This window comes from Phoenix dactylifera, chromosome 2 (genome assembly GCF_051530095.1).
Source record: "Phoenix dactylifera cultivar Ajwa chromosome 2, Ajwa_hap1_PhDact_Kaust_v1.1, whole genome shotgun sequence".
NCBI lineage: Eukaryota > Viridiplantae > Streptophyta > Magnoliopsida > Arecales > Arecaceae > Phoenix > Phoenix dactylifera.
In genome coordinates, this window is record NC_143191.1 from 14,134,077 (window position 1) to 14,157,389 (window position 23,313).

General features: G+C 37.0%; 1 protein-coding gene across 7 annotated transcripts in view; it reads left to right on the forward strand.

Moving 5' to 3' along the window:
• Window positions 1-400: 400 nt before the first annotated feature.
• The window catches only part of LOC103713649 (HAD-superfamily hydrolase, subfamily IG, 5'-nucleotidase), a 28,997-nt gene continuing 6,084 nt past the window's right edge, over window positions 401-23,313 (forward strand). For 3 of the 7 annotated variants that reach the window (XM_026807175.4, XM_008800654.5, XM_088715425.2), the window contains exons 1-14: window positions 401-831; window positions 1,495-1,592; window positions 3,191-3,310; window positions 3,827-3,916; window positions 4,926-5,041; window positions 5,145-5,244; window positions 8,716-8,787; window positions 8,861-8,908; window positions 9,001-9,078; window positions 9,168-9,287; window positions 9,434-9,539; window positions 16,292-16,455; window positions 20,062-20,196; window positions 23,160-23,290. In XM_026807175.4, coding sequence (XP_026662976.4) covers window positions 426-831; window positions 1,495-1,592; window positions 3,191-3,310; window positions 3,827-3,916; window positions 4,926-5,041; window positions 5,145-5,244; window positions 8,716-8,787; window positions 8,861-8,908; window positions 9,001-9,078; window positions 9,168-9,287; window positions 9,434-9,539; window positions 16,292-16,455; window positions 20,062-20,196; window positions 23,160-23,290 — 1,784 coding nt within the window. In that variant the 5' untranslated portion in view covers window positions 401-425. Of the gene's footprint in view, window positions 832-1,494; window positions 1,625-3,190; window positions 3,311-3,826; window positions 3,917-4,925; window positions 5,042-5,144; window positions 5,245-8,715; window positions 8,788-8,860; window positions 8,909-9,000; window positions 9,079-9,167; window positions 9,288-9,433; window positions 9,540-16,291; window positions 16,456-20,061; window positions 20,197-23,159; window positions 23,291-23,313 lie in introns of those variants that run through there. The other 4 variants (XM_039130661.3, XM_088715427.2, XM_088715426.2 and 1 more) reach the window with 3 other exon arrangements.

Consider the following 23,313-nt stretch of genomic DNA (forward strand, 5'->3'; position numbering starts at 1 on the left):
AACCTCCCAAGCCACCAGATGGATGCCACCTCTACCACTGCTCCTCCCCCATATGAAATTCTTAAAAAGCTGCTCAAGGGACCTCAAGACCGCCACTGGAATGATGGCGTTAGAGAGTAGGTAGATAGGAACCGAAGTAAGAACTGATTGAACAAGAGTGATTCTATCCATTATAGAAAGTGTATGCACCTGTCATCCCTCTAATTTTCGTCTAATGCTAAGCTCAAGAGCAGTGCAGTCCCTACTCCGAAGCCGCCGGCCGAAAATAGGGATCTCCAAGTATGTCATAGTGCCTTCCTGCTCTCCCACTTTCAGAATATCTAGTATAGAGTGCCTCACCGCCAAACTGGTTCTCGGGCTGAAACTAATAACGGGCTTGATTAGATTGACCCGATGTCCAATACTGCACAATAATTTCGAAGAATATGACCTATAACCCGGGCCGCCTGCGGTCGCTCCCTTCTCCATCACTTCAGCCCCAAGGTCACTCTCCTTTCCCGAACTTCCCTGCACATCCGTCAACCAAAAAATCCGGCAAAAGAATGTTGGATTCTATCGAGCTCTTCGGTGGTTCTTGCCTGCGGAGGCCTCAAAATCTCGTCTCGACACCGGCTCGTATCAAGAACGTTGCCACTAGGCCCATGGCTATTCTGGGATTTCCTGGTTTGAACTCGGGGAAGAGCGGGGCGCTCTTCTGCAGAGCCCTCGATGCGAAGGCGGTGGAAGGGGAGGTGTTCTCGGTGACGTCGTCGAGCAAGTCGGATGTGGATTACCTTGGTGAGAGCACCAAAGGGGATTTGAATGTCAAGCAAGAACACCTGGAGGCATTCGGTGAGTTTGGGACCGTTAAGTTCATCTTTTTCTGTATGGTTCTTCCATTGTGTGAGGATGGATTTCATATTATTTGATTAATATGTTGTGTCTTTTAGTAATATTCTTCCAATCTCGGCTCATATGGACTGGTTTGATTCCTTTTGGGTGCAAGGTTCGCTTCTTGTCTGACGTTTTTCCCGAACCAAAAAGGAATTCAGTTGCCTTTTGTTTGATTCATGCTAGAAACAATTCTCACTTATAATCATGGTGGTTGCTGTGATGTTCGAGCCAGTTAATCTGTTAAAACTTCGTTTTTTGTTGTATGGGGTCGAATAGATGTTCTTGAGAAGATGGAAATTTAGTAACATTAATCTTCTCAGAGTTTCTCAGCGCTAGTTTGCTCTAGGGTTGAATCCATCTGATTATTATTATTATTATTATTATTATTTCTGGGGAAACCTTTTCAAAGTTTTTGGATGACCCTGATGATGATTCATTAATGATTATGTATGGTAATTACTATCTGAGACTTTTTGGGAGTTTTACAAAGTGTTAGGTGAGGGAGCAAGGCGTTGCATAACGCTTTTCTATTTGTGGCATGAAGGAAACTTGGAAGCAATATTCACCCGGGGAAGCCTTTGTCTCGAATGATTGGTCACTTTTTATTGGTTTCTTTTGTAGGGTTGGATGGTCAGGCAGCCTTGGATGGCCCGATTGAAGAGATAGCCAGGATAGAAGCCAAAGAAGCAGAGACATTACTTACCGAGTTGGGAATTGCGGTACAATTCCACTATCATTTCTAGGCTGTTTGGTAAATATGTAGTTCTTTACTATTTTTATGAGATCTATTTGTTTTTTTTAATTTTACTTTTACTTTTTTCACTCAGGAGTAGAAAAACATATTTTTGGAATATTTGTTTGGTCTTTCATGAGCCTTTTGTGTATTCTCCTATACTTTCATTGCTTTGCAGAAATGTGACGGATCAAGGCTTAAAGTCCTGTTGAAAATGAAATCAATCCCGAATATGTTTTTCCATAGCGGGTCATACCACCTCATATTGGGTGTACCGTACTATACCAATAGTGAATTAATACTCAGTATCGAGCATCAGTACTAAGCTCCGACTTATACCAAAACTAAACCAAAATAATACCTGTATGGGTATCGAAATCAGTACTGCAAACCATGATCTTGAAGGGATTTCTTTCATCCAAAACCAAGTCCACAGTTGGAGCAGATTTTGTATTCCATCAAAACTAACTAATAGGGACAAAAATAATGGTTTTTTGTTTTAATTATCTGCATTACTTCAATTCTATAATTTTGGGAGGCACTTCCATTAGACTAGACTTGAACTTTGCAACTTTTGAGAATATCTGGAAGCACTTTAAGTTATGTTCCGAAGAGATTTAGAGGAAAAGTAATTTGTTTACATAGGTATGGTAACTGAGATCTCAAATTTTATCAATATTTGTGTTATATGTTAGGTTACCATTTCTTTTTGAAGTGTTTCTATATGAAACCACCTGTGCAATATATTAAAGGCCTGAAACAATATAATAGATTTTGGAATGATGTCTAAATTTTTATAGTTGATTGATTTTGATTTTCAGTGTATTTATTTGTCTTATTTTTAGTTGATTTTGTTGAATTTCTTTATAATTTGCAACAAAATTTTTTGAAACTTGAGCAAAGCTGCCTAAATTGTCAAAACAGAACTCCTTTTAACCCTGAAGTACAATTTTCGAATCTTCAATGATGCCATTTTGCATGGGAATCTTGTTTAGTCACTTCTAGTAGTGTTTCACTTTTTGTCGTGGTCAACTATCTGTAATTATTTGCTACTGATTTGGTTTTCTCATCTTGCATATTCGTATGGCTAGACTCAATTTCTATTTCACACTGACCTTCTTCACAAGAAACTTATAGAGCAGTGCCTCTATGTTGTGCCTTTTTGTTCTTTCTTGCTGAAAGAGTTCATGTAGATGTATTTTTCCATCATGCCTACTCCTTTATTTGATAGTTTAATGATATTTGGATCTAAGAAGCTTTTTCCTCTGGCTACCTCTAAGAGTTACAATGATGTTGCTGGTCCAGTACTCTGTTTTTCTTCTTTTCATTCTTGGTATGATTGACATGGCATTCTTTCCGATTTTATTCCTTGTATGTGCAGATGCATACTGAAACAATTTTCAATAGATTTGTGTATCTCTGCTGAAATTTGATCTCTTTTCTTATAACTCACCGAGGAAATAGCTTTTTATTAATTTTGGAAATATTTTGAATAATAGACATATATTGCGTAATTTGCACTATTCTACACAATATAATCAAGATGTGTAACATTTCTTCTATCTAACATAATATTGAATGCAGGATCCTTTTTCGTTAAGACATTCTCCTCGTGGTATATTCTGTAGCAGGACTCTAAATCTCCGGTCAATCAGTGCCATTGGTTATGACATGGACTATACATTGGTACACTATAATGTAATGGTAATTAATCATTACCTCATCAATTTTCTTGGGCTTTTTAAATGGACACTGTCCTGATGAAATCATCATTGCAGCTCAAGGTGGGTGAGATCTTATTTAATTGTTTCCTTTCTGATAGGCTATTATCAACAGCATGGACCCAAAAGTACAGATAATGGCGGAGACTCTTGAGAATTAGATTCTAAGAAATGTTGTAGGTTATATGCTGAGTAGGTCTTGATTTTAATAAATATCTGATCTAGAGTGATCTCAGAATAACATTTGTTGATAATAAACTTCCTTTAATTCATCTAATCTCATGCAATATACCTGTGACTAAGTGAGATCCATGTAACTGCAAGAGTAGTGTTTGTTCTTTTAAGAACTGTAAGAGCAGTGTTAAATTGCAAGTGTTTATTGTTGCAATATTAAATAATCATTTTATTCTATAGCTTAGAACCAAATTGCTTCTCAAGTAACCAAAACCTTTTATGGAACTTGTATGAAACTTTGATCACTGTGTTAGTGTACTTGCAGGCCTGGGAAGGGCGAGCATATGATTATGGAATGGCCAACCTTAGGAGCATGGGTTTTCCAGTAGATGGCCTTGAGTTTGATCCTGATTTGGTAATCTTTCTAAATAAACATATTAAATTAGGCCCCGTTTGGGAGAGCTATTAGCAGTAGAGTTTTTGCAAGTAGAGCTTTTAGAAGTAGAGCTTTTGGAAGTAAAGCTTTTATAAAAAGCTGTTTGCTATTTGGTAACTAGATTTCTAAAGTGCTATGGAACTTTAACATGTGTTTGATAAACAAACTAAGAAAGTACTTTTGGTATGACAAAATGACTATAAAGGACATTATATAGTATTATACAATAGAGCATAATAAAATATAATATGTATTAATACATATATATATATGATATAGTATAATATTAATATAATGAAATATAATATTATTATAATATAGTAATATAATATTGTATACTATAGCATAATAATTTAATATAATATAAAATTATTTAACATAACATATCAATGTATTATGACTTAATATAATATAGTAATAAAGGTATAAAATATTATAATTATTAGCGCAAATTAATTTTCCATCCTCTCGATAACTGTGGTATAATATAACATAATATTAAATTATTTAACATAACATATTAATGTATTATAATATAATATAATATTATATTTATAGTATAATATAATAATAAATGTATAAAGAGACATTTTGTATACTTATTATATTTTATTATGAGTATGTTGGTCAAAAAAAATATTATAACTCAAAACAACTTTCCAACAATTTCTAAAAGTACTTTTTTGGAGAAGCTCGAAAATAGAGCATCTCCCAAAAAGCTGTTTTAGCTTTCTTTCCGAAAATTTTACCAAACAGCCCTATTCTATCTAAAAGTGCTTTTGGAGGGCTAAAAAGTGCTTTTTGGCCCTCCAAAAGCTCCCCTAAATGGGGTCTTAGTCTTTTGTACTTCTTCAAAATCTTTAAATTGTAAACTTTATAGTTGATTGTTGCTATCAGTGTATTATTTTAATCTTGGTAATTCAATTGTGCTTAATTATAGATAAACTGGATTTTTTTTTTTAAATTTATATCTTACTCTTCTGGACAGGTCATTAGAGGTCTTGTCATGGACAAAGAAAGAGGAAACTTAGTTAAGGCCGATAGATTTGGATATGTGAAGAGGGCCATGCATGGTACCAAAATGCTTTCTACTCGAGCTGTCAGGTGTGGCATATACCTTTCTTTCTAAGCCGAATATTTTGTGCATCTTTGATATTAAATGTATACAAAAATATTCTTCCTAAATCAACTTTTCTTTATATGCCAGTGAGATTTATGGAAGAGAACTGGTTGATCTGCGAAATGAAGGTCAATGGGAGTTCCTTAACACCCTTTTCTCTGTTTCAGAAGCTGTGATGTTCATGCAGGTCAATTACCCTTTGTACCACGGCATATTACTAATTTCTATTGATAATGATTTCTAGTCTTGTTTCTTTTTTTTTTTTGGTACATGTGGGGGTCTTAAAGACCCATGAAAAAGAAAACATCGAGTAAGATGAAACAGAACAGAGAGAAAACAAAAACAACGGACTAAACTAAACCGACCCCTGTTGAATCAGCCAACACTCATATCTTTAGGTAACTGGGCAAGGCTGAGAAGGATTGAAAGTCACTATTTTGTTGTAGGCCTGCCAAAGAGTCCGCCGGTTGATTTGCCTCCCTAAGAGCATGGGATACAAAGAAAGATTCCATTGAGGCTGCAGCTTGGATAATGTTGGATAGAAGGGGATGAAGATCAACTTTGTTAGTTGAGAATTTTTTGAGCTGTTTTGCAACCCATTGGATAACTGTTGCTGAATCTCCTTCCAGCCAGATCCTTGTGAAATTGAAATGCTTAGATGCCATAATCGTCCTTTCCCAAGCTGCTCTAAGTTCAGCTTCTGGGACAGAAGATGCTAAGAATCTCCTCGCTCCAGCAAATAAAACATGGCCTGCATGGTTCCTAATTACAAATCATGCAATAGCTAGACATTCTAGCCGAAACTGCTAATTTGAATTTCTTATTGTGATTTTTTCTGTTACTATAGTATCAGGATTCATTTGGTGAGTCTTTGTTTAAAAATCTGTCGCACTCCTTACAGTCTGAATTAGACCTCTGGTTTTTCCTGTATTTTGTCTAATGTTTTGAGGACCATTTGGAGTTCTCTTTTGTATAATCTTGCAACTATGGACAAAATTTGCCGTGTGTGCGCACACGGGGGATGGCACAGGGTGGGGGGAGGGCCAGTTTGACTTAATGGGAAGTTAATTACTCAAATGGATTGTTGATAGGAGTTTTTAGAGAAACAACAGAACCTGCATTTGGATTCCATCAACTTAGAGAAGAAAATGAACGGCTAGGTAATTTGGCAACTAAAGACAAATAGCATGACAAATACATGGTTTTGATAAATCTCTTAACAAGCTCGCTCAAACATGCTTTAGATGAAAGGATTGCTAGTCATGAGGAGACTCGTGTGTATAATGCATGTTGAATGATTATAATAAGGCCATATTGAGTTATTTAGTTATGACTAATGGAGTGGTTTTGGGGATATTCTCAGATTCAAGATCCTCACACCTGCGCATTAGTTCCAACTTTTAAAGATTTCCAGAGAGCAGTAGATGTTACTTGATTATGATTTGGAATATGAAAGTGCCAATGGCAGATCTTGTGAAGTCACTAGGGAACGACCTAGCTTTTATGCACCACTTCTGCCCTAGCAAAGGTCGGGTGGCTCTGCATCTGCCTCTCACAAAAAAGAAAAAAGATTTGATTTGAGATGCAGTGCAAGCAGTAGTTTTTTCCCCTAAAGGGAATGACTGTGATAAGGCAGGAAATTAGAAGCAGAAATAAATAAAAGAAAAAAAGATGAATAAGATATTAGGAGAGAGGGTGGGGGATGCTTATGATTTATAGTATGTGCTTCTCAATTTAAAATAGGGCAATCACCTAAGAGGCTAAGATGCTTGAAATATCAATTTCTAATGACTATTAATTCTTCCCTGCTTCTTGAGCTTTAAGTATCTATAGCATTTTGTATCTATCCTGGTCCAATTAATTAATTTGCTCCCTCCGATTCATGTGTTCCATGGATTATCTCTTTCTCTATATTATGTATGTATACATACAAGCATACATACACGATTATATCATCGCCGATGCTACCTTCTTGCTCCTTATGCCAATTATCAATTGTGGCTTTTCAGCTTGAACTTTTGATATATATGCAACTATGCAAGCTAATCTTTTTATCAGGACCTTATATTTTCATCGCATATGCCTATACAACAATGATTGATCTTTGGCCACTTCATTTGAGGACCCATGCAGGTCTCCGTTTAGTCCCATATCAATTTTGCTATAAACAAGGCTAAGGAACCCAAATCATAACTTCTAACTAGCTCTTTTGGGCAACATCTTGGATTGCCACAAATGGTATTAGAGTGGACCTATCCCTTGGCCTATATGGACTAGGGGATGTCGTAGCATGGGCCCTTATGGGGCTAACTACGAGCTAGTCATGGTGTTTTTGATTAGATTGTATGTGATATTAGAATCTTTGCCTAGTGAGAACACCATAGCTTGAAGAGAAGTGTGTGAGGGCCCATTTGGGAGCATTTAGTCTAATAATGGTTGTTTGATGGGGTGGTCTTGGGTACTTAAATAGGGTCAAAGAACCTAAATAATAACTTCTCGCTAGCCTTTTGGGCAATGTCCTAGGTCTTTACACTTTGTTTATTACTGATGTAAAAACTACACTTTCTTAATTTTTTTTGATATAATACTTTCTTAATTATAACTAGCCTATAATATGCCTTTTGGTTATATTGCACTTCAGCCTTCCGGACTAGGAACTTTATCGAAAAGAAATAAGGTGGATAAATGATTCATAAAGTATCTGCATGATTTATTTGGTTCCACTTCAAGCGTATGTTCATGGGTAAAGACAATTGCAGAAGCTCCATTAGAGATGATATTATACAAATCACATGGTTGCTCACAAACAAGGCCTCTTAGACCAAAGTGCTGGGGAAGTAGTTCCAATGAGGAAGGAAATTAAGAAGGCATCTTAGCTGACCCCGACAAGATGGGAAAATTCACTAGAGACCCCTTCACCTCTGAGCAGCCTATTGAAATTACAAGGCTACCAGAGAGCCTCATCAAGCGTTTGGCTAAAGTGAAGGATTCTAGAGTTGAGGAGCTAATGTCCTTCCTTCTATGTTCCTCCTTTGGGATATAGTGAACGAGGAATATTGTTCTATAGGTTGGAAGCACAACCTTTATGGCACGATGATCATATTTGACTATATGATCTAGATGAAGAGATCTTCAGGGACATCAGGATTCCTAGGTACTACCCACCAAAGACGAGGAATTTGTTGAAGTCGCATGCAGCTTTAGATATCCTCAGATTCAAGACAAATTAATTCTTCCAATGGATGTGGAATCCACCTAAGGGGCGGCCTATATTGGCTAGTGGAAATGCAGCACACCAGGAGCCTGGGGTAGTTTGAAACCCATACTTGTGACGTCATCATCTAGGATGATTCTTCCTCAGACTCAGAAGTAGAAGAGCCTGCCTATCTAGCCTAGCCTCAGAATGATTACATTGGGAGACATCTAGTGAGTCTGGAAGTGAAGAAATCCCTCCACATCCCTATTCAAACATATTCTTGCTAAACTGAATAGTCTCAATATACTGTTTTTTTGTCTCAGATAATTAGATGCTCATGTTTCTAACCTTATTCTTATGATTAACCTTTTTCCCTTTTATAATTTATGCTATGTTTATCTACAGTCTTATATAATCTTACCTTTGCAATTTGAAGGTGATGCTGGTAGGTTTCTCTTGCAGATGGTTGACAGATTGGATGAAGGAGCAGTGCGGACAGAACTTGGGCCACTTGATTATAAGGGGCTCTTCAAGGCAACATACTGCAGCTTATTTAACTATGATGGGTATCAATTCTATCATTTTAAAATGTTGCTTTGTCTTTCAGGCTGTCTCAAAAGCACTCTTCAGAGCACATGTTGAAGGTCAACTTAAGGTAATTCTTTTGGTTATCTTTATTTTTTTTTTTTATGTTCTATTTCTCACCATTTCATATCTGAAGGTAGTGTGCGGTTGATGCTTATGCAGAGCGAGATAATGACTGAACCGGAACGATTTGTAGAGCCTGATCCGGAACTACCTCTGGCTCTGTTGGATCAAAAGGAGGTTCAGATATATGCATTTTTCTTTCAATCATGCTATGTTTTATGTACTTTATTTTTATTTTTTTTAACTGATTATCTTCTTGCTGTCAGGCTGGTAAACGATTGCTATTAATTACCAACTCCGACTACCATTACACAAATAAAATGATGCATCATGCCTTCAATAAATTTCTTCCTAATGACATGGGATGGCGAGAACTTTTTGACATGGTTAGGGATTGTTATTGCTATTTCTCTACTTTTTATAAGTTTAGATGTGATCAATTTTAGTTCACTCTTTATCCAAAACTGAGGTGGCAGCATGAATATCTATGCCTTGGCACGGTAGTTTGTGTTGAAGAGATGTTCTTTTGCAGGTCATAGTTTCTGCAAGCAAGCCAGAGTTTTTCCAAATGTCACACCCATTGTATGAGGTTGTCACAAGCGATGGATTAATGCGCCCATGTTTTAAAGCACGTTCAGGTGATGCATTCTATCGTCAATGTTACTTGGCTAGTAGTCAATTAGATTTCTCTGCTTTTTTTTTTGGGTATGGGTAGGCTTCAATGTCTATATCAGCTTCATTTGCGTGAAACCTTTTTGTTATACGCCTAGTGTCTATCCTCCCTGTTGTGATCCCACCTTAATCTGATTAATCAAATAATACATATAGTTAACTGGCAACTCTGGAGACTTGGCTTTCAAAGCATAGTGCAGGTAGGAAGTGATGCATATTTCCATGTTTGACTTTCATATGTAAACCATAGTTACCTATTATGATGCTTTCTTGGTTCAGGTTTGGAATTGTAATTTGCAATATGCTCCGTGTTGCCCACCTATGCAGTCCAAGAGGGTGGGATAAATTGGGTTTTTCAAAATTTTTTAGCTAATAATGCAGCGGAATAAAACTTGACAGAAGAATATAGGCTTTAGCACCAAACTAATGAGTAAATATACTAAAGATGAATGCAAGTAAAACAACCAACGCAAATACAAGAAATTTATAGTGGTTTGGTGCCAACCCTGTACCTACGTCCACTCTCCAAAACTTCTTTCTTGGGAATTTCGCTATAATCTAAAATCTAGATTATAACATAGTGATTTTCTAGGTTCATAACCAAACCTAGTTGATTTTTTTCAGACAATCAACCAAAACCTTCAATCCATGATCTGCCGAACTGACTGAATCCGGGGGTTCAGGCTGTACCGAACCGGTGCCGATAGCTACCGGTACGGTTTGGCTGCAAAAACCGGTACCAAACCGAAACCGGTAAGACCAGCACCAGTATAAGCGGGGAAGAAGAAGAGGAAGAAGAGGAAAAAAGAAAAGAAGAGGAAGAAGAAAAGAAAGAGGAATAGAAGAAGAGAAGGCAAGTACCGGAAGAAGGACCTCTCTTCCTTGCTCGCGTGCGGGACCTCTCTTCTTTCCTTGCTTGCGGGAGAACGGGCGAAAACTGGAAAAGAGAGGAGAAGAGAGGAGAGAGAGGAAGGAAAGTTCGGAAAGGAGGAGGAGGAAAAAAATAAAGGAAAAATAACTTGCGCGCGGGGGCGAGTGGGGAACCGCGAGCCCGCTCGCGCCTGCTCGCATTCCATGCGCCTGCTCACATTCCATGCGCAAGGAACCGCGCCCATATGCGGTTCCCCGCGCGGGGCAGCGAGCCCCCGCAGGCTACCCCGCGCGAGCTCGCCGCACGGGGTAGAGCCGCGTGGGGCAGCGAGCCCACGCGCTGTGGTAATGCGGATGCTCGTGTCGAACATATTTTTTTTTCTATCTCTACCGTACCGATACCGGTCTTCACCGGTACATCGACACTATCGGTACCGTAGACCCCGCTTCAATCAATTGTTTTACAGAGTTTCACAATCAACCCAATTGATTTTTCTAGAAAATCAACCAAAATCTACACCGATTGTTTTACTCGGGTTTACAATCAACCCATTTGATTTTTCTAGAAAATCAACTCTGTTGATTTTTTTTAGAAAATCAACCAAAATCTATACCAATTGTTTTACATGGGTTCACAGTCATCTTAATTGATTTTCTCAGTAAATCAACCCAATTGATTTTCTCAGAAAATCAATCAAAATCTTAACAATCTAATTTAAAGTTTGGATGGACCTTTTCCTCAAGTTTGAACGGCAAAGAATAGAAAAAATTAAGTGTCGACAATGAATATAGCTCCAAGGCAATAAATACAAAACAGTAAATGGAGCTAGATTCTATTGGTTGGCTTTGATTGCTCTTGATGGCGCTTCACCAACTCTCAGATGTTGAAAATGTGATCTTTCAGCTTGCAATGAAAGCTTTTGAACAATATTCTTTTTGAAGCTCTCTCTTTTTTCTTTCTCTTTCTTGCTCTATTGGATTTTTCTTTGTACTTCTTGAGCCCTTCTTTTTTTTTTAGTGTTCTTATGCATTTATACTCTTTGAAGATGGTTGGAACACTTTTCCAACCGTTAGATAGGTAAAAGCTATTGTGAGATGACAATAGCCATTATGACTCTCAGAAAAACTAGCCATTACTATTGCCAGGCACAGAGGGGTCAACTCGAGATTTTCAAGAGTCGACTCGTGATTTTTAGGAGCCGTCTCGAACTTGTTGTAGCTTTTGCTACTCTCTGTCTTTTTCTTATGGCCATTGTAGAGTTGGCTCTCTCAATTCAAGGGTTGACTTATCAGATGACTGGGGTTGACTTTTCAACGGACTAAGTTTTACTGCTTTTTATCTTCTTATTGTGGTCGTTCAGGGGTCGACTCTTGTTTGTTTGGAGTCGGCTCGTGTATTTTATGAGTTGATTTGTCACTTCGTTGAATTTCACAGTTTTCTGTCTGTCTTCTAAGACTGATCTGGGGTCGACTCGCGATCTGCTGGAGTCTGCTTGTGAAGGCATATCAATCAGTGACTGTGTGCCAGGGCCGACTCGTTGCAAACTTAGGGTTGACTTGTAAGGTAGTTCAGAATGAGATTCTCTATCTTTGCAAGTGAGCTTCCAAGGATTGTTTTCATGACTTTTTGGAGTTCAGCTTCTTGTTGTGGAGCTTTAGATAGATGATCTTTATTTGAGAGTAACTGAAGGCTTTCTTCTTTACTTTCTGAAATTAATCAATTAAACTTAAAGCAATAGATTAGTCAACTTTTGACTCAACTGTTTTGCATCATCAAAATCAATTTTTTAGGGTCAACACTTCTTAATGAATTGTCTTTGCTTGCCGTACGAAGTGATTTATGAAAAATTGTTGGATTCTTGGTTGAGATTGAAATATGCGATATAAATGATGGAGAAGCACTTTTTAGGTGGGTTAGAAAAAACTCTATGAGGGCGTTTACTGCATGTAGAAACTAATTGAATAAATTATCATGCTTAATTCATAGTATGTTTCGTTTACCATTTTTTTAATTACAGCCACCATATTGTGAATTGGCTCAATTATAGCAATTTGCAGTTCTCCTATACTCTCTTTCATCAAGTGAAAGAGTTAGAAGTCGAGGGGGGTTTAACGCCATATTAGAAGACTTTACCCTTAGAACTTGCCCCTCCCCTATTCGAAGCAACAAAGTGATAAAATTTTAGTCTCCTTGTATCCTTCTTGGTTTTCATCATGTTTATATTACATCAAAATATTCATTATGGTAACATGATATATAAATATGATTTATAAATATATCTTTGGAGTGTTGTTCTACTCTCCTTCTAGAAGGATCAGGGCCTCAATCCCACCAACTCAAAATTGATAATGCACATTCTAAATTGAGAATCAAAACCGTTGTTCATGATCTACATCATAAAAACTATTAAGAAACTAAAAATAGATTAGTGTATATCAAATAGGCACAATCATCAATGGTTGTAATAGCATTAGTGTGGCAGCTATATCATAGGTCATGCAAATTAAAAATAGATTCTATTGCTCATAATCTACATATCATAATTCTTGTATATACTAAAATTCAATAGATTTGGACACTTCCAAACTATAAATCATGGAAAACGTCATATCGAGCTGTTGAAATAGCATATTTTTAGACCACTTGATGTATAGGAAAATGACCTCCAAAAGACATTATTTTTGGTTTCAAACTGGTTTTTGTGATATATATCATAACTAATGGTATAAATTCTCTATATGAAGTCTTCATTATTAATTATGGATTGGTAGGTTTCAAGCATAGTCTGCCGTACCGCTCGGTATGGGGCGTGCCGTACCATATTGTACTGGAAGAAAATTGGTACGAAATTTCAAGTTGGTACAAGCCTCATATCGCCCTGTACCGAGATGTACCACCCTGTACGGAGGTGTATCAAGGTGTACCAAGGCATACCGGCCTGTACCGAGGCGTATCGACCTGTATCGAGACGTATTAAGATAAAAGTTGATAAAAATAGCTAAAGAGCTATGTCGATACAGGGTGTATCGTACTGTACCATACCGGACGGAATCGATAAGGTACCTGGTACTGAGATTGCGTACCTTGGTTTTAAGCCTTAATCCTTCTGGAAGAAGAGTAGATAAACTCTATTTATATATACATGCATACGTATATCTATACATATATGCATATAGATACACATATATGCATATATGAATATGTATACATATATATACATACACACAAATATACCTATATACACACACACATATACATATATGCATATATATACACATTTATATATGTATGCATATATGCATACACGCACATACATTCAGATACATACGTATACATTTATATACATATATATATATATATATATATATGCGTGTGTGTGTGTCTATATATATATATATATTATGTCCCGTGCTTTCATATTTTTGAAATATTTAAATTTTGAATGAGATTAAGAGTATGCTATGATTTTTTTTACAATCTTCTTTTTTGAATTAGATTTTGTTGAAGCTTTTTGCCTAATGTGTTTGTAAATTTTGGTCTCAAAAAAATGTTTTTATCACATGGATTTATGAAAAATAACTATAGTTTTTAGTTAGATATCTTATGCATTAATTTATTTCAAACTTTTAGTTAGACATTTTATGCATTTATTTATTTTTAAATTAAACTCGATCCAACATGATCAACATTGACCATTAGATATTTAAGTGGCATCATATTGATGTACAGATTTGCCCCTATTTTACATTGTTGGTGGAAACATCCTTTATCCTCCAATTACTAGTTTCTAGAAAGCACAGAGGTAGACTCTTTTTTCTTTTAACATTTTCATGAGAAATTGAGATCACAAGCACCACCTTCTCACAATGCTAATTGCTCAATAGAGTTTTGCAGTGGATCTATGATTCCATGCTTTGATTTTTTGATGATTCTTTTAGCCTGAAGATTTTGAGCCACTACATGATGATCTGTATGATAGAATGCCCATTTTTGGGATCTCCACTTATCAATAGCATGAGCTTGGTCATATATAACTTCTTTGTCTCAAGTTGGCCATTGTTGAGCTGGTGGATGAGGTGACCTAGCATTGATTAAGATCTAGTCTTATTTGGTCCTAAAACAATGTTTAATGCCCCTTTTGCCTTTCTTCTTAATTATGTGTGGTTACAAGAACCCTCTATAAAGAAGGATATTGAAAGTAATTAAATGAACAGGGCCTACATGTAAATGTCATGGTGGATGCTGCTATACTAGGAAGTGTAGATGCTGCTATAGTAGGAGGTATATATGCTTCAAATGACATGATGTATTGGTATTGAATACCGATACTTGTTAGGTACTTCTGGAACATAAGGGATGCTTTTTTAGGTACCAGGATGGTCCTGCACTAACTCTTGTGATGGCTTGGCGTCCTCACATAGTACCCAGAATGCCTCTTTTTGCTTTTTTTTCCCCCATTTTTTTTGTTTTCCAATATTTTGGTGTTTTTAGTGAATTAATAGATTCTTTAGGCCCTTACTAGGCCTTTTAAGTTATTGGTTGATTTTATAGTGCAGGCTTGTGTTTTGAACAAAGTTTGATAAATAACCAAAAAAAAAAAAAAATTGAAGCATCACGTACCAATCATATTATGAACAAAAGCTACTTTGAAATAAAATAAGGATGAGCTCACTTTTCTTCTTGCAATTATTTTTCTATTATTTTTAATAATTTTTATTCTAAATATTATAATTTTATAAAAATAAAATACAGAAAAGATATCGTGTTGTATGTGCACACCCTATGACATATTTGATTGTCATGCTAAACAGGAAAAATGTCTTGTTTTTTGCCTTATTTGGCACACTAAACAGTAAAAAAGGGGTGAGGGGTGGAGAATCTCATTGAAGTTGGATGACAATTCCAGTGTAGGGGAGGCAAATCTGAGTGAAAGGAGGTTGGATTTGTGCACCTCCTTTTCCTTCTTCCTTTGCTTTATCTATTCTCTCCCTTCAACTACTTTGTCTTGTTACTTCTCTGTTTTCCTCTCTCTGTGCATGAGCTGGAATAAGGTTGGTATTGGCTGACTTGGTCACCGAACCCTTCGGTCTCCGCTTTTACCAAGAATGGCGGGATGACCCAGTCTATGAGACAACTAGTCTTGAGGGCATCCCAGGAACTAGTTCTTCATTGGAAAGGTATGGTACTAGCAGGATGGACCAGTACCAGAAGGTCCCAAATCATTGATGTACTGTATGAACTATGCTATTTTGATAACTTGCCATGCTTTATGGATGCTATTTCATATAAATATATAAAAAATACATATGTGCCCTAACTACAACATATTTTACTTTCTCGTCATATTGATGTATCCATATACAATATCTGTGGACATTCTTCGTAATTGCTGTTCCTTAATTGACCTCCTAGAACATTACCTGACCTACCACTAAGCTTACTATGTTCGACTAGTTATGCCGTTCCAGTATAACATTGAATTCCTTATTAATGACCGGTGATGTTTGCTTGCCTATGTTATTATTGTTTCTAGTATATGTCTACTAAATACATAGACCATCTATATTATGAATTTCTATGTTTGCTACCCTAATTTTTTATACTTCATGTTATCTGTGTTATTCGGCCTATACATACTCTTCGGACTATTCAACCAAACTTAACACATTTTACACACTTCCTCTATTTGAAACTTATTATCCTCCTTTCTACAGACCTAAGTTTGTCTTTAAATATATGTAGTGTACTATATTCCCCTCTTCTCTTGCTTAGTCCTTGTACTTTTCTAGCTTCTTGTGCTACACTCCATATAGAGTCTGGTAAAATTTTTCTTCTTTGATTTTGTAGGGGGCCTGTACTCTGGTGGGAGTGCTCAGATGGTAGAGAAATCCCTTGACATTCATGGTGATGAAATCTTATATGTTGGTGACCATATATTCACGGATGTAAGCCAATCCAAAGTTCATTTGCGATGGCGGACAGCATTGATCTGTCGCGAATTGGAAGATGAGGTTTGTAATTAGCTTGCAACAGTGTCACAGTAGATCTTAACATGTTTTTTTGTTTCTTGACAAAATAAAAAAGCCAAGTTGAGTGGATGGGGAGCTGCTCTTTTTTATGATACATTGTTCAACAACAGGGAACAAGGTTCATAAAACCGCTACCGAGAACCATACCGGTACATTACCAGTTCAGTGTGATATGGTCCATACAATATTGTATGCTTCCCATTTCGAGACAGGCTTCCAACACTTTTTCTCACTCCTAGCCACAGTACGACCCAAAATTGAGTGGTACTGGTTGGTTCCGAGCGGCAAGGGGTGGTTCCACTTGGTTCGGACCGATTCAACTCATATACTAAATTACGCGAATTGGAAGATGAGGTTTGTAATTAGCTTGCAACAGTGTCACAGTAGATCTTAACATGTTTTTTTGTTTCTTGACAAAATAAAAAAGCCAAGTTGAGTGGATGGGGAGCTGCTCTTTTTTATGATACATTGTTCAACAACAGGGAACAAGGTTCATAAAACCGCTACCGAGAACCATACCAGTACATTACCAGTTCAGTGTGATATGGTCCATACAATATTGTATGCTTCCCATTTCGAGACAGGCTTCCAACACTTTTTCTCACTCCTAGCCACAGTACCACCCAAAATTGAGTGGTACTGGTTGGTTCCGAGCGGCAAGGGGTGGTTCCACTTGGTTCGGACCGATTCAACACATATACTAAATTAAACCTCAATATCGTACTAGTGCCTTACCAGTACGGTTGGTACGGTCGATGGACCTTGGCAGGAAATATTACTTTAGCTAGCAGCTAGTGATGTTTAAAGGTTGTCTATGATTTAGTTGTCTTCACCCAGCTTGTTTAGTATAGTTCTAATTGCATGGACTCAGATTTTTGGGGCAAGTTCTAAAAGAGAGTGCAGTAAAATTGTACTAAGGTCATTAAGAAGGATTGAAGAAGCTCATATTGGTATAGAATATAGATCATGGTCCTTAAAATGACCAGGCAGGATATTTTTTTTTTCTGATCTCAAGTGGACGGGACAAGGCTAATGGTCAAGGATATGCCAACAGATTCTCCAATTTATCTAAAGATTTCAAGATGCTTATAGCAGAAGAGGATCCCATTTTGGACATATGATTATGATGTGTATTATTCTGATAATCTGGTGAAATCTATGAACTTATTCATTTGACAGAATGTTTACCGACTCAACTTGTTTTCACAGTTCTGGTGGGTGTTAATTCAAGAATATCAGACATAAAACCTGGGATCAAGATAATTGTTGTATCTCAAGATGTCCTTTCAAAAGCGTAGTTGGAGAACCAAACCTCTGTCATATATTAGAATCTGTACTTTATGATGTTGATGATACTGATGTATATTATAATAGCTGAATAGGATCTCATATCTGTTACTGCTTTATTTTGTGCAGTATGATGGTGTTTGAACGCAAGACAATTATCATGCTGTTTGTATCGTACCACCAGTTTGTTACTTATGACTTTTTGCTAGGCTATTGTCCTTTGTTTCTGAGTCCTGTTTTCTTATCAATATAAGCTTTGGAAATCATGTTGTAAGATATCTTACTTGGTTTCTCGTCTCTCACTTGACGTCACATTTGATTGCATTCAGCACTACAAACAATGTGTGCAAGTCTAATATGGTCTGTCTTTTTTTGTCCCCTTTTATGGAAAGTCAGAAAGCCACTTGGGATTTATTAAATATGGACACAGTTATCACTGCAGTTTAAACATGTGAAAGTTGCCAGTAGCTAAAGACTCTGGGGGTACTACAGGAGTAGCAAAAGCGAAGGGAAATAAAAGAAACAACTCATAGGAACTCACTTAAGATCTTTGTGTAATTATTGGTCTATGGATGACATGGATTTGTAATTTAGTTGGTAAGTATAACAAATTTTGATTTCTAAAAAACCCTCTAAATAAATTTAAGAATGATAACATAGATAACTCTGGTAATCTTTATTGATGCATATTCTGCTTGTGTTGAAAATGAGCTCTTAATGTTTTAAATTGGTTATGAATTTGAAGTTAAAGTATCAAGTTTTGGTTTCTTATTGTGGTACCAATTCAGAAAAACAGATTTGAATATTTTGGTGGTTTCTTTATATCAGACTATAATTAATGAGTTAGAAATGCCTATAAGCCTCCTTCAGCTTACTGTAAAGTCAGAGACAAGGTTTAATGAACCAGCCCGTACTGGACCGGCCTGGCTTATAACCGGTATGCCGGAGCCGTGGAAACCGGTACGGGACGAACCCAGCCGGAGCCGGGGAAGACGAAGAGAAGGAGAGAGAGAGAGAGCATGGAAGAGAGGGAGGGAGGAGAGGCCTCCGCCGCCTGCGGAGGGCTGTGGGGGGCCGGCGGAGGCCGAAGGGGGGCGGGGTAGCCCGCGGGGGCACGACTGAGGCTGCGGCCGTGTTCCTTGTTTCTGCCACGGAAAAAAAATTTAGAAATTTTTAAGTGAAGTCGGCAAATTTTCACTTAAAAATTCCTAATTTTTTTTTCACGGCCACATCCTCGGTCTCCGCTACCCCCTTGCGGGTTCCCTCGCCCCCCCGCGGGCTCCGTCACTCCCCCTTGGCTTCTGCAAGCCCCTTGCGACCCTCCACGGGCGGCCTCTCCTCTCCTCCCTCCCTCCCCCGCTCTCTCTCTCTCGTTCTCTTCTTCTTCCCTGGCTCTGGCAGAGAAGAGTGTTTCGGTTCGGTACCAGTTTAAACCGGTCCGAACCGGAACTGTACCGGTCCGGTAGGCGACCAGTACACCTACCCGTACGGCGAACCTTGGTCAGAGATAATTGTTAAAGGGGATATAGCTTTTCCTTATGGTGACTGTTGTTTGAGACTTTTGATGTGTGATTCTTGTGCAAAGAATATGGCACATTTTGACCAAGCAAGCTTGTAGAACAGATGCTATTAGGAGCTCAACTGCTTTCTTCGTGAAGCATGGAAGTTGTCTTCCCCGAGCGTTCATTACATAGAACTGACACCAAGTTTTAACTTGTTTGAGTGGTTAGATTTGAAGGATTCCCTGGAACTATTTCTCTTCATCCAGTCTAAAATTTTTTCTTTAGAACTTTTATTTGTAATTATGACTGGTATTTAGCTTGTGTAAGTGAGGATAACAATAAAAACTTATGGAAACTGAAATCTCATTTACATCTGGAACCTAGTGTAAATAGGAGTTGCATTCCACTAGCACCATGTCTTATAACATGGCTATCAGGTGATATGGAAGATAATGATGTAAGCCATCTATAGTACATTTTATCTTGTTTTACAATTAAAATTTGAATAGAAATCATATTGAATTAAGTTGAACTATTATATTGTACATTTCCCCTGTTTACAGATGCTTTATATGGCATCAGAAATGAGGCCATTCATTCTAACATATAAATCGTGATTATTATCATGGAAAGAATGGATGTTAGTCAATTCTTTTAATTAAAATATACAACTGGTTAAATTCAGATTGTTTTAAAACAGTTATGAAGCGATAATGATGCATTAAATGATCTAGTTGCATTAATAAATTGAGAACTTTAGGTTTTCTTATTTCCTTCATCTGGTATCTGATTTTTGCAGTTTAATGCACTGATCCATAGTCAAAGCTGCAGAGCAGCACTAATAACGCTTGTACAACAAAAGGAAGTTGTAGGAGATTTATTTAATCAGCTACGTCTTGCCCTACAACGACGAACTAAAGGCCGCCCAGCTCAGGTAACGGACTACATGATACCTATAGTCTATTCTCTTCGTTCTTCTGTTCAATTTCTTATGGATTTTGTGCACATCTTATATTTCATTATTCCAAATATGAAAGTTACTTGGTCATATCATTTAGTTTTTTTATGAGCATCATGGACAACATAAACTTGGCATTTGATTTTGCAAGCCACCAGCTCCTTATACGAACAAATGCTGATTGAATGGTAATGGTATAGAACCTTGACTGTTGGTCGAACTATATAAGTAACTGCACTTATGAGTCATAGGTTCAATTATTTGGTCATCTGAAAACATATCATTATAATATTTGAAAAGAATCAGAAAAATTGTTAGCACTTTCTTTAACAAATTTTTAGCACTTCTAGTCATATAGCACCATAGTACTGCATGATAGCATGATACCATCATATGCAATGCACATTTTCAAATGAAGTGATCAACTAAGTTCAAAGCATCACAATTTCGTGAATTAGAACAATTTACTAGTACGATATTATCATGAATTTCAAAGAGGTTTCAAACTTTTGATATATCAACCAACTTCTTTAGTGACAAACCTTGTTAATCCTTGTAGTTTGTAGAAGACTCAAAAGTTGGCATCCATTGCTAATTATTCTTCCATGGAAAATAAGTGTTCTTAAATGATAATAAACCTGCAAGCTAATGATAAAAAAATGGATAAAAAATATAGATGCAATTCACATTTAGATGAACCATACTGCGTATTTAGATTTTATAACATGGAGAATAAATGTTATGAAAACACAAACCATAATACAGTACATAAGACCCTATCAATCAAATATAGATAATCTTATAAATCGAAAAATATACTTAGATTCCATAATAGCAATAAATAAACATGAATAAACCATTGGACCATCATTGCTGATTGCAGGAGCTGCCTAGTGCAGTTATTAGTCATACTGCAACTGTCACTTCTGTAGGTGCATGGTGGGAAGCAGTGATTTGAGGCCTCAGCCGCTGAGCATACTTGTCTTGTGATTTTGAGTCATGAGGTCTCGTGGTTCTGGGGCATGATTAGGAAGAGGAAATGGAACCATGGGATGAGGAACTAAGAAGAAAGAGTATTTTAGATAAATATGATTTTTTTTTCTTTTTGCTTGAAAGGGTTAAATTGACAATTCACAAAATAATGCAGTTAAATGCTGTGGTAGCGGCAATATTTACTATGGCAATATGATTTTGTTTTTCTTTCATTTTGATGAAAGGTGGACACTATAAATTTCTTGTCAACTTCTTCATAGTATTTCTTGGATTTGTATGTCCTCTTGTGACGAGCCTATAGCCCTCTTGTTGGAGCTTGAGGTTGAGACTAAGGGTGGCAATTTATAACTTGATCCATCAACCCGACCCACGAACAATCCACTTTAAATAGGTTTGGGTTTGACATAAACAGGTTTGAGTTATGAACGGGCCAACTAGTCTAGACCTATTTATTAAATGGGTTGGGTTCAGGTTTAGACCTTTGACCTGTTTAACTCATTTTGACCTGTTTAAAACCTATTTAACCTGTTTAAAATCTGCTTAATCTGGTTCTAACCTGTTTCACCCGACTCGCTTAAGCTGTTTAACTTGTTTAAATCTACTTAATCCGTTAAAAATCCGTTTAACCGGACTTGACTTGTTTAATAAATAGGTTATGTGAATTAGGTTGGGTTACCTATTTAATAAATAAATAGGATTTAGATATGAAATTTTAATATGTTTAATAAATAGGTTGGGTTCGGGTTGACAAATTTTTGACCTAACCTGCATCCGACCCAACTTGAATCTAACCCGACTTGACCCAATTGCTGTTCCTAGTTGAGGCTTTGCCTGCTCAAGGCCAAAGTGGATCAGATAAGGAATACCTGTTTTTTTGGGCTGGGTGGGGTGGGGGATCGTGGGCAGAAGAAGGGAGAGATAGAGTGGTAGCCTCCACTACTCTTCAATGGAGCTTGAAGTTTGCTTAGATGGGGGAGTGATGGGGGGCATACTATGTTGCTGGAGGTCATCATCTGCTATGTTGGAGGTCGGGGTCAAGGGTTAAGTCTGCGAATTTGGGTGCAACCATATGTATGTTGTGGTGGGCGGGGTGAGAGAGAGAGGCATCGTCCACCGTTCTCCATGGAGCTTGTGATCTGCATAGTGGGTAGATAGAGGAGCATACCTAGTGCTGGAGTCTGTTGGCTGCTGTGCTGGAGGTTGGTATCAAGTGTTGAGTGAAGTGCGAGGATTGGGTATTTTTGTGTGCACGTGTGTGGTGGCGGGGGAAGGGGGTTTTATCAGGTCTTGGAGGTCAATAAAAATCCGGTAGTCATTCAAAATGATTGGCTGTTATAACCAATGGTTTAGAAAGTTCGAACAAATAGGAAAATTTTCTAGTAGGAGCAGTTTGAGGGTCTCTCTGGAATGCATACCTTTTTATATTCTGGATGTTTCCATGCTTGATGGGAAAAGAAGGTATTAATTCCTTCCTAACAACACAATATTTTTAAATGAACATGTGTTTCCTTCTGGTAAATTGAGGGAAAATGATTATTATTGGCTTTTAAATGTTGAATTAGGAGGTCATCAACCTGTACTTTTGTTTTCATAAAAGGAAAAAATTACATTTCTTTCTTATTGTCATGGGCTGGATTGTCACTTGATGAATGGTCCATCATACTCTCAGATTATACAGTATGAGCGCTTTATGTTGTTTTTTTTTCCAATTTCTATATTTACTTCTTAAAAAATTACTTTTCCAAATGATCTTCTCGTCAGATTTTTACGGTACATCTCGATACATATTTCTAAGTTCTATTAATACAGACTTTTCTTTATTACCATCTCAGCCGTTATACCTAACTGATTATAAATAAATATTTTTATATCTCATTGCTTCATAGGTGTATAGTTCTTGAGAGATTTAGTATATTTGTTTACATGTTAATTGTTGCTTCTTTCAGACTCTTTCTGCAACTAATATGGATGAACAAGAACTAACAGAGAGCATGCAAAAGCTGCTTATTGTTATGCAAAGATTAGACCAGAAAATTGCACCAATGTTAGAAGCAGATGGGGAACTCTTCAATAGAAGGTAACAAAAAATATATGACTTAT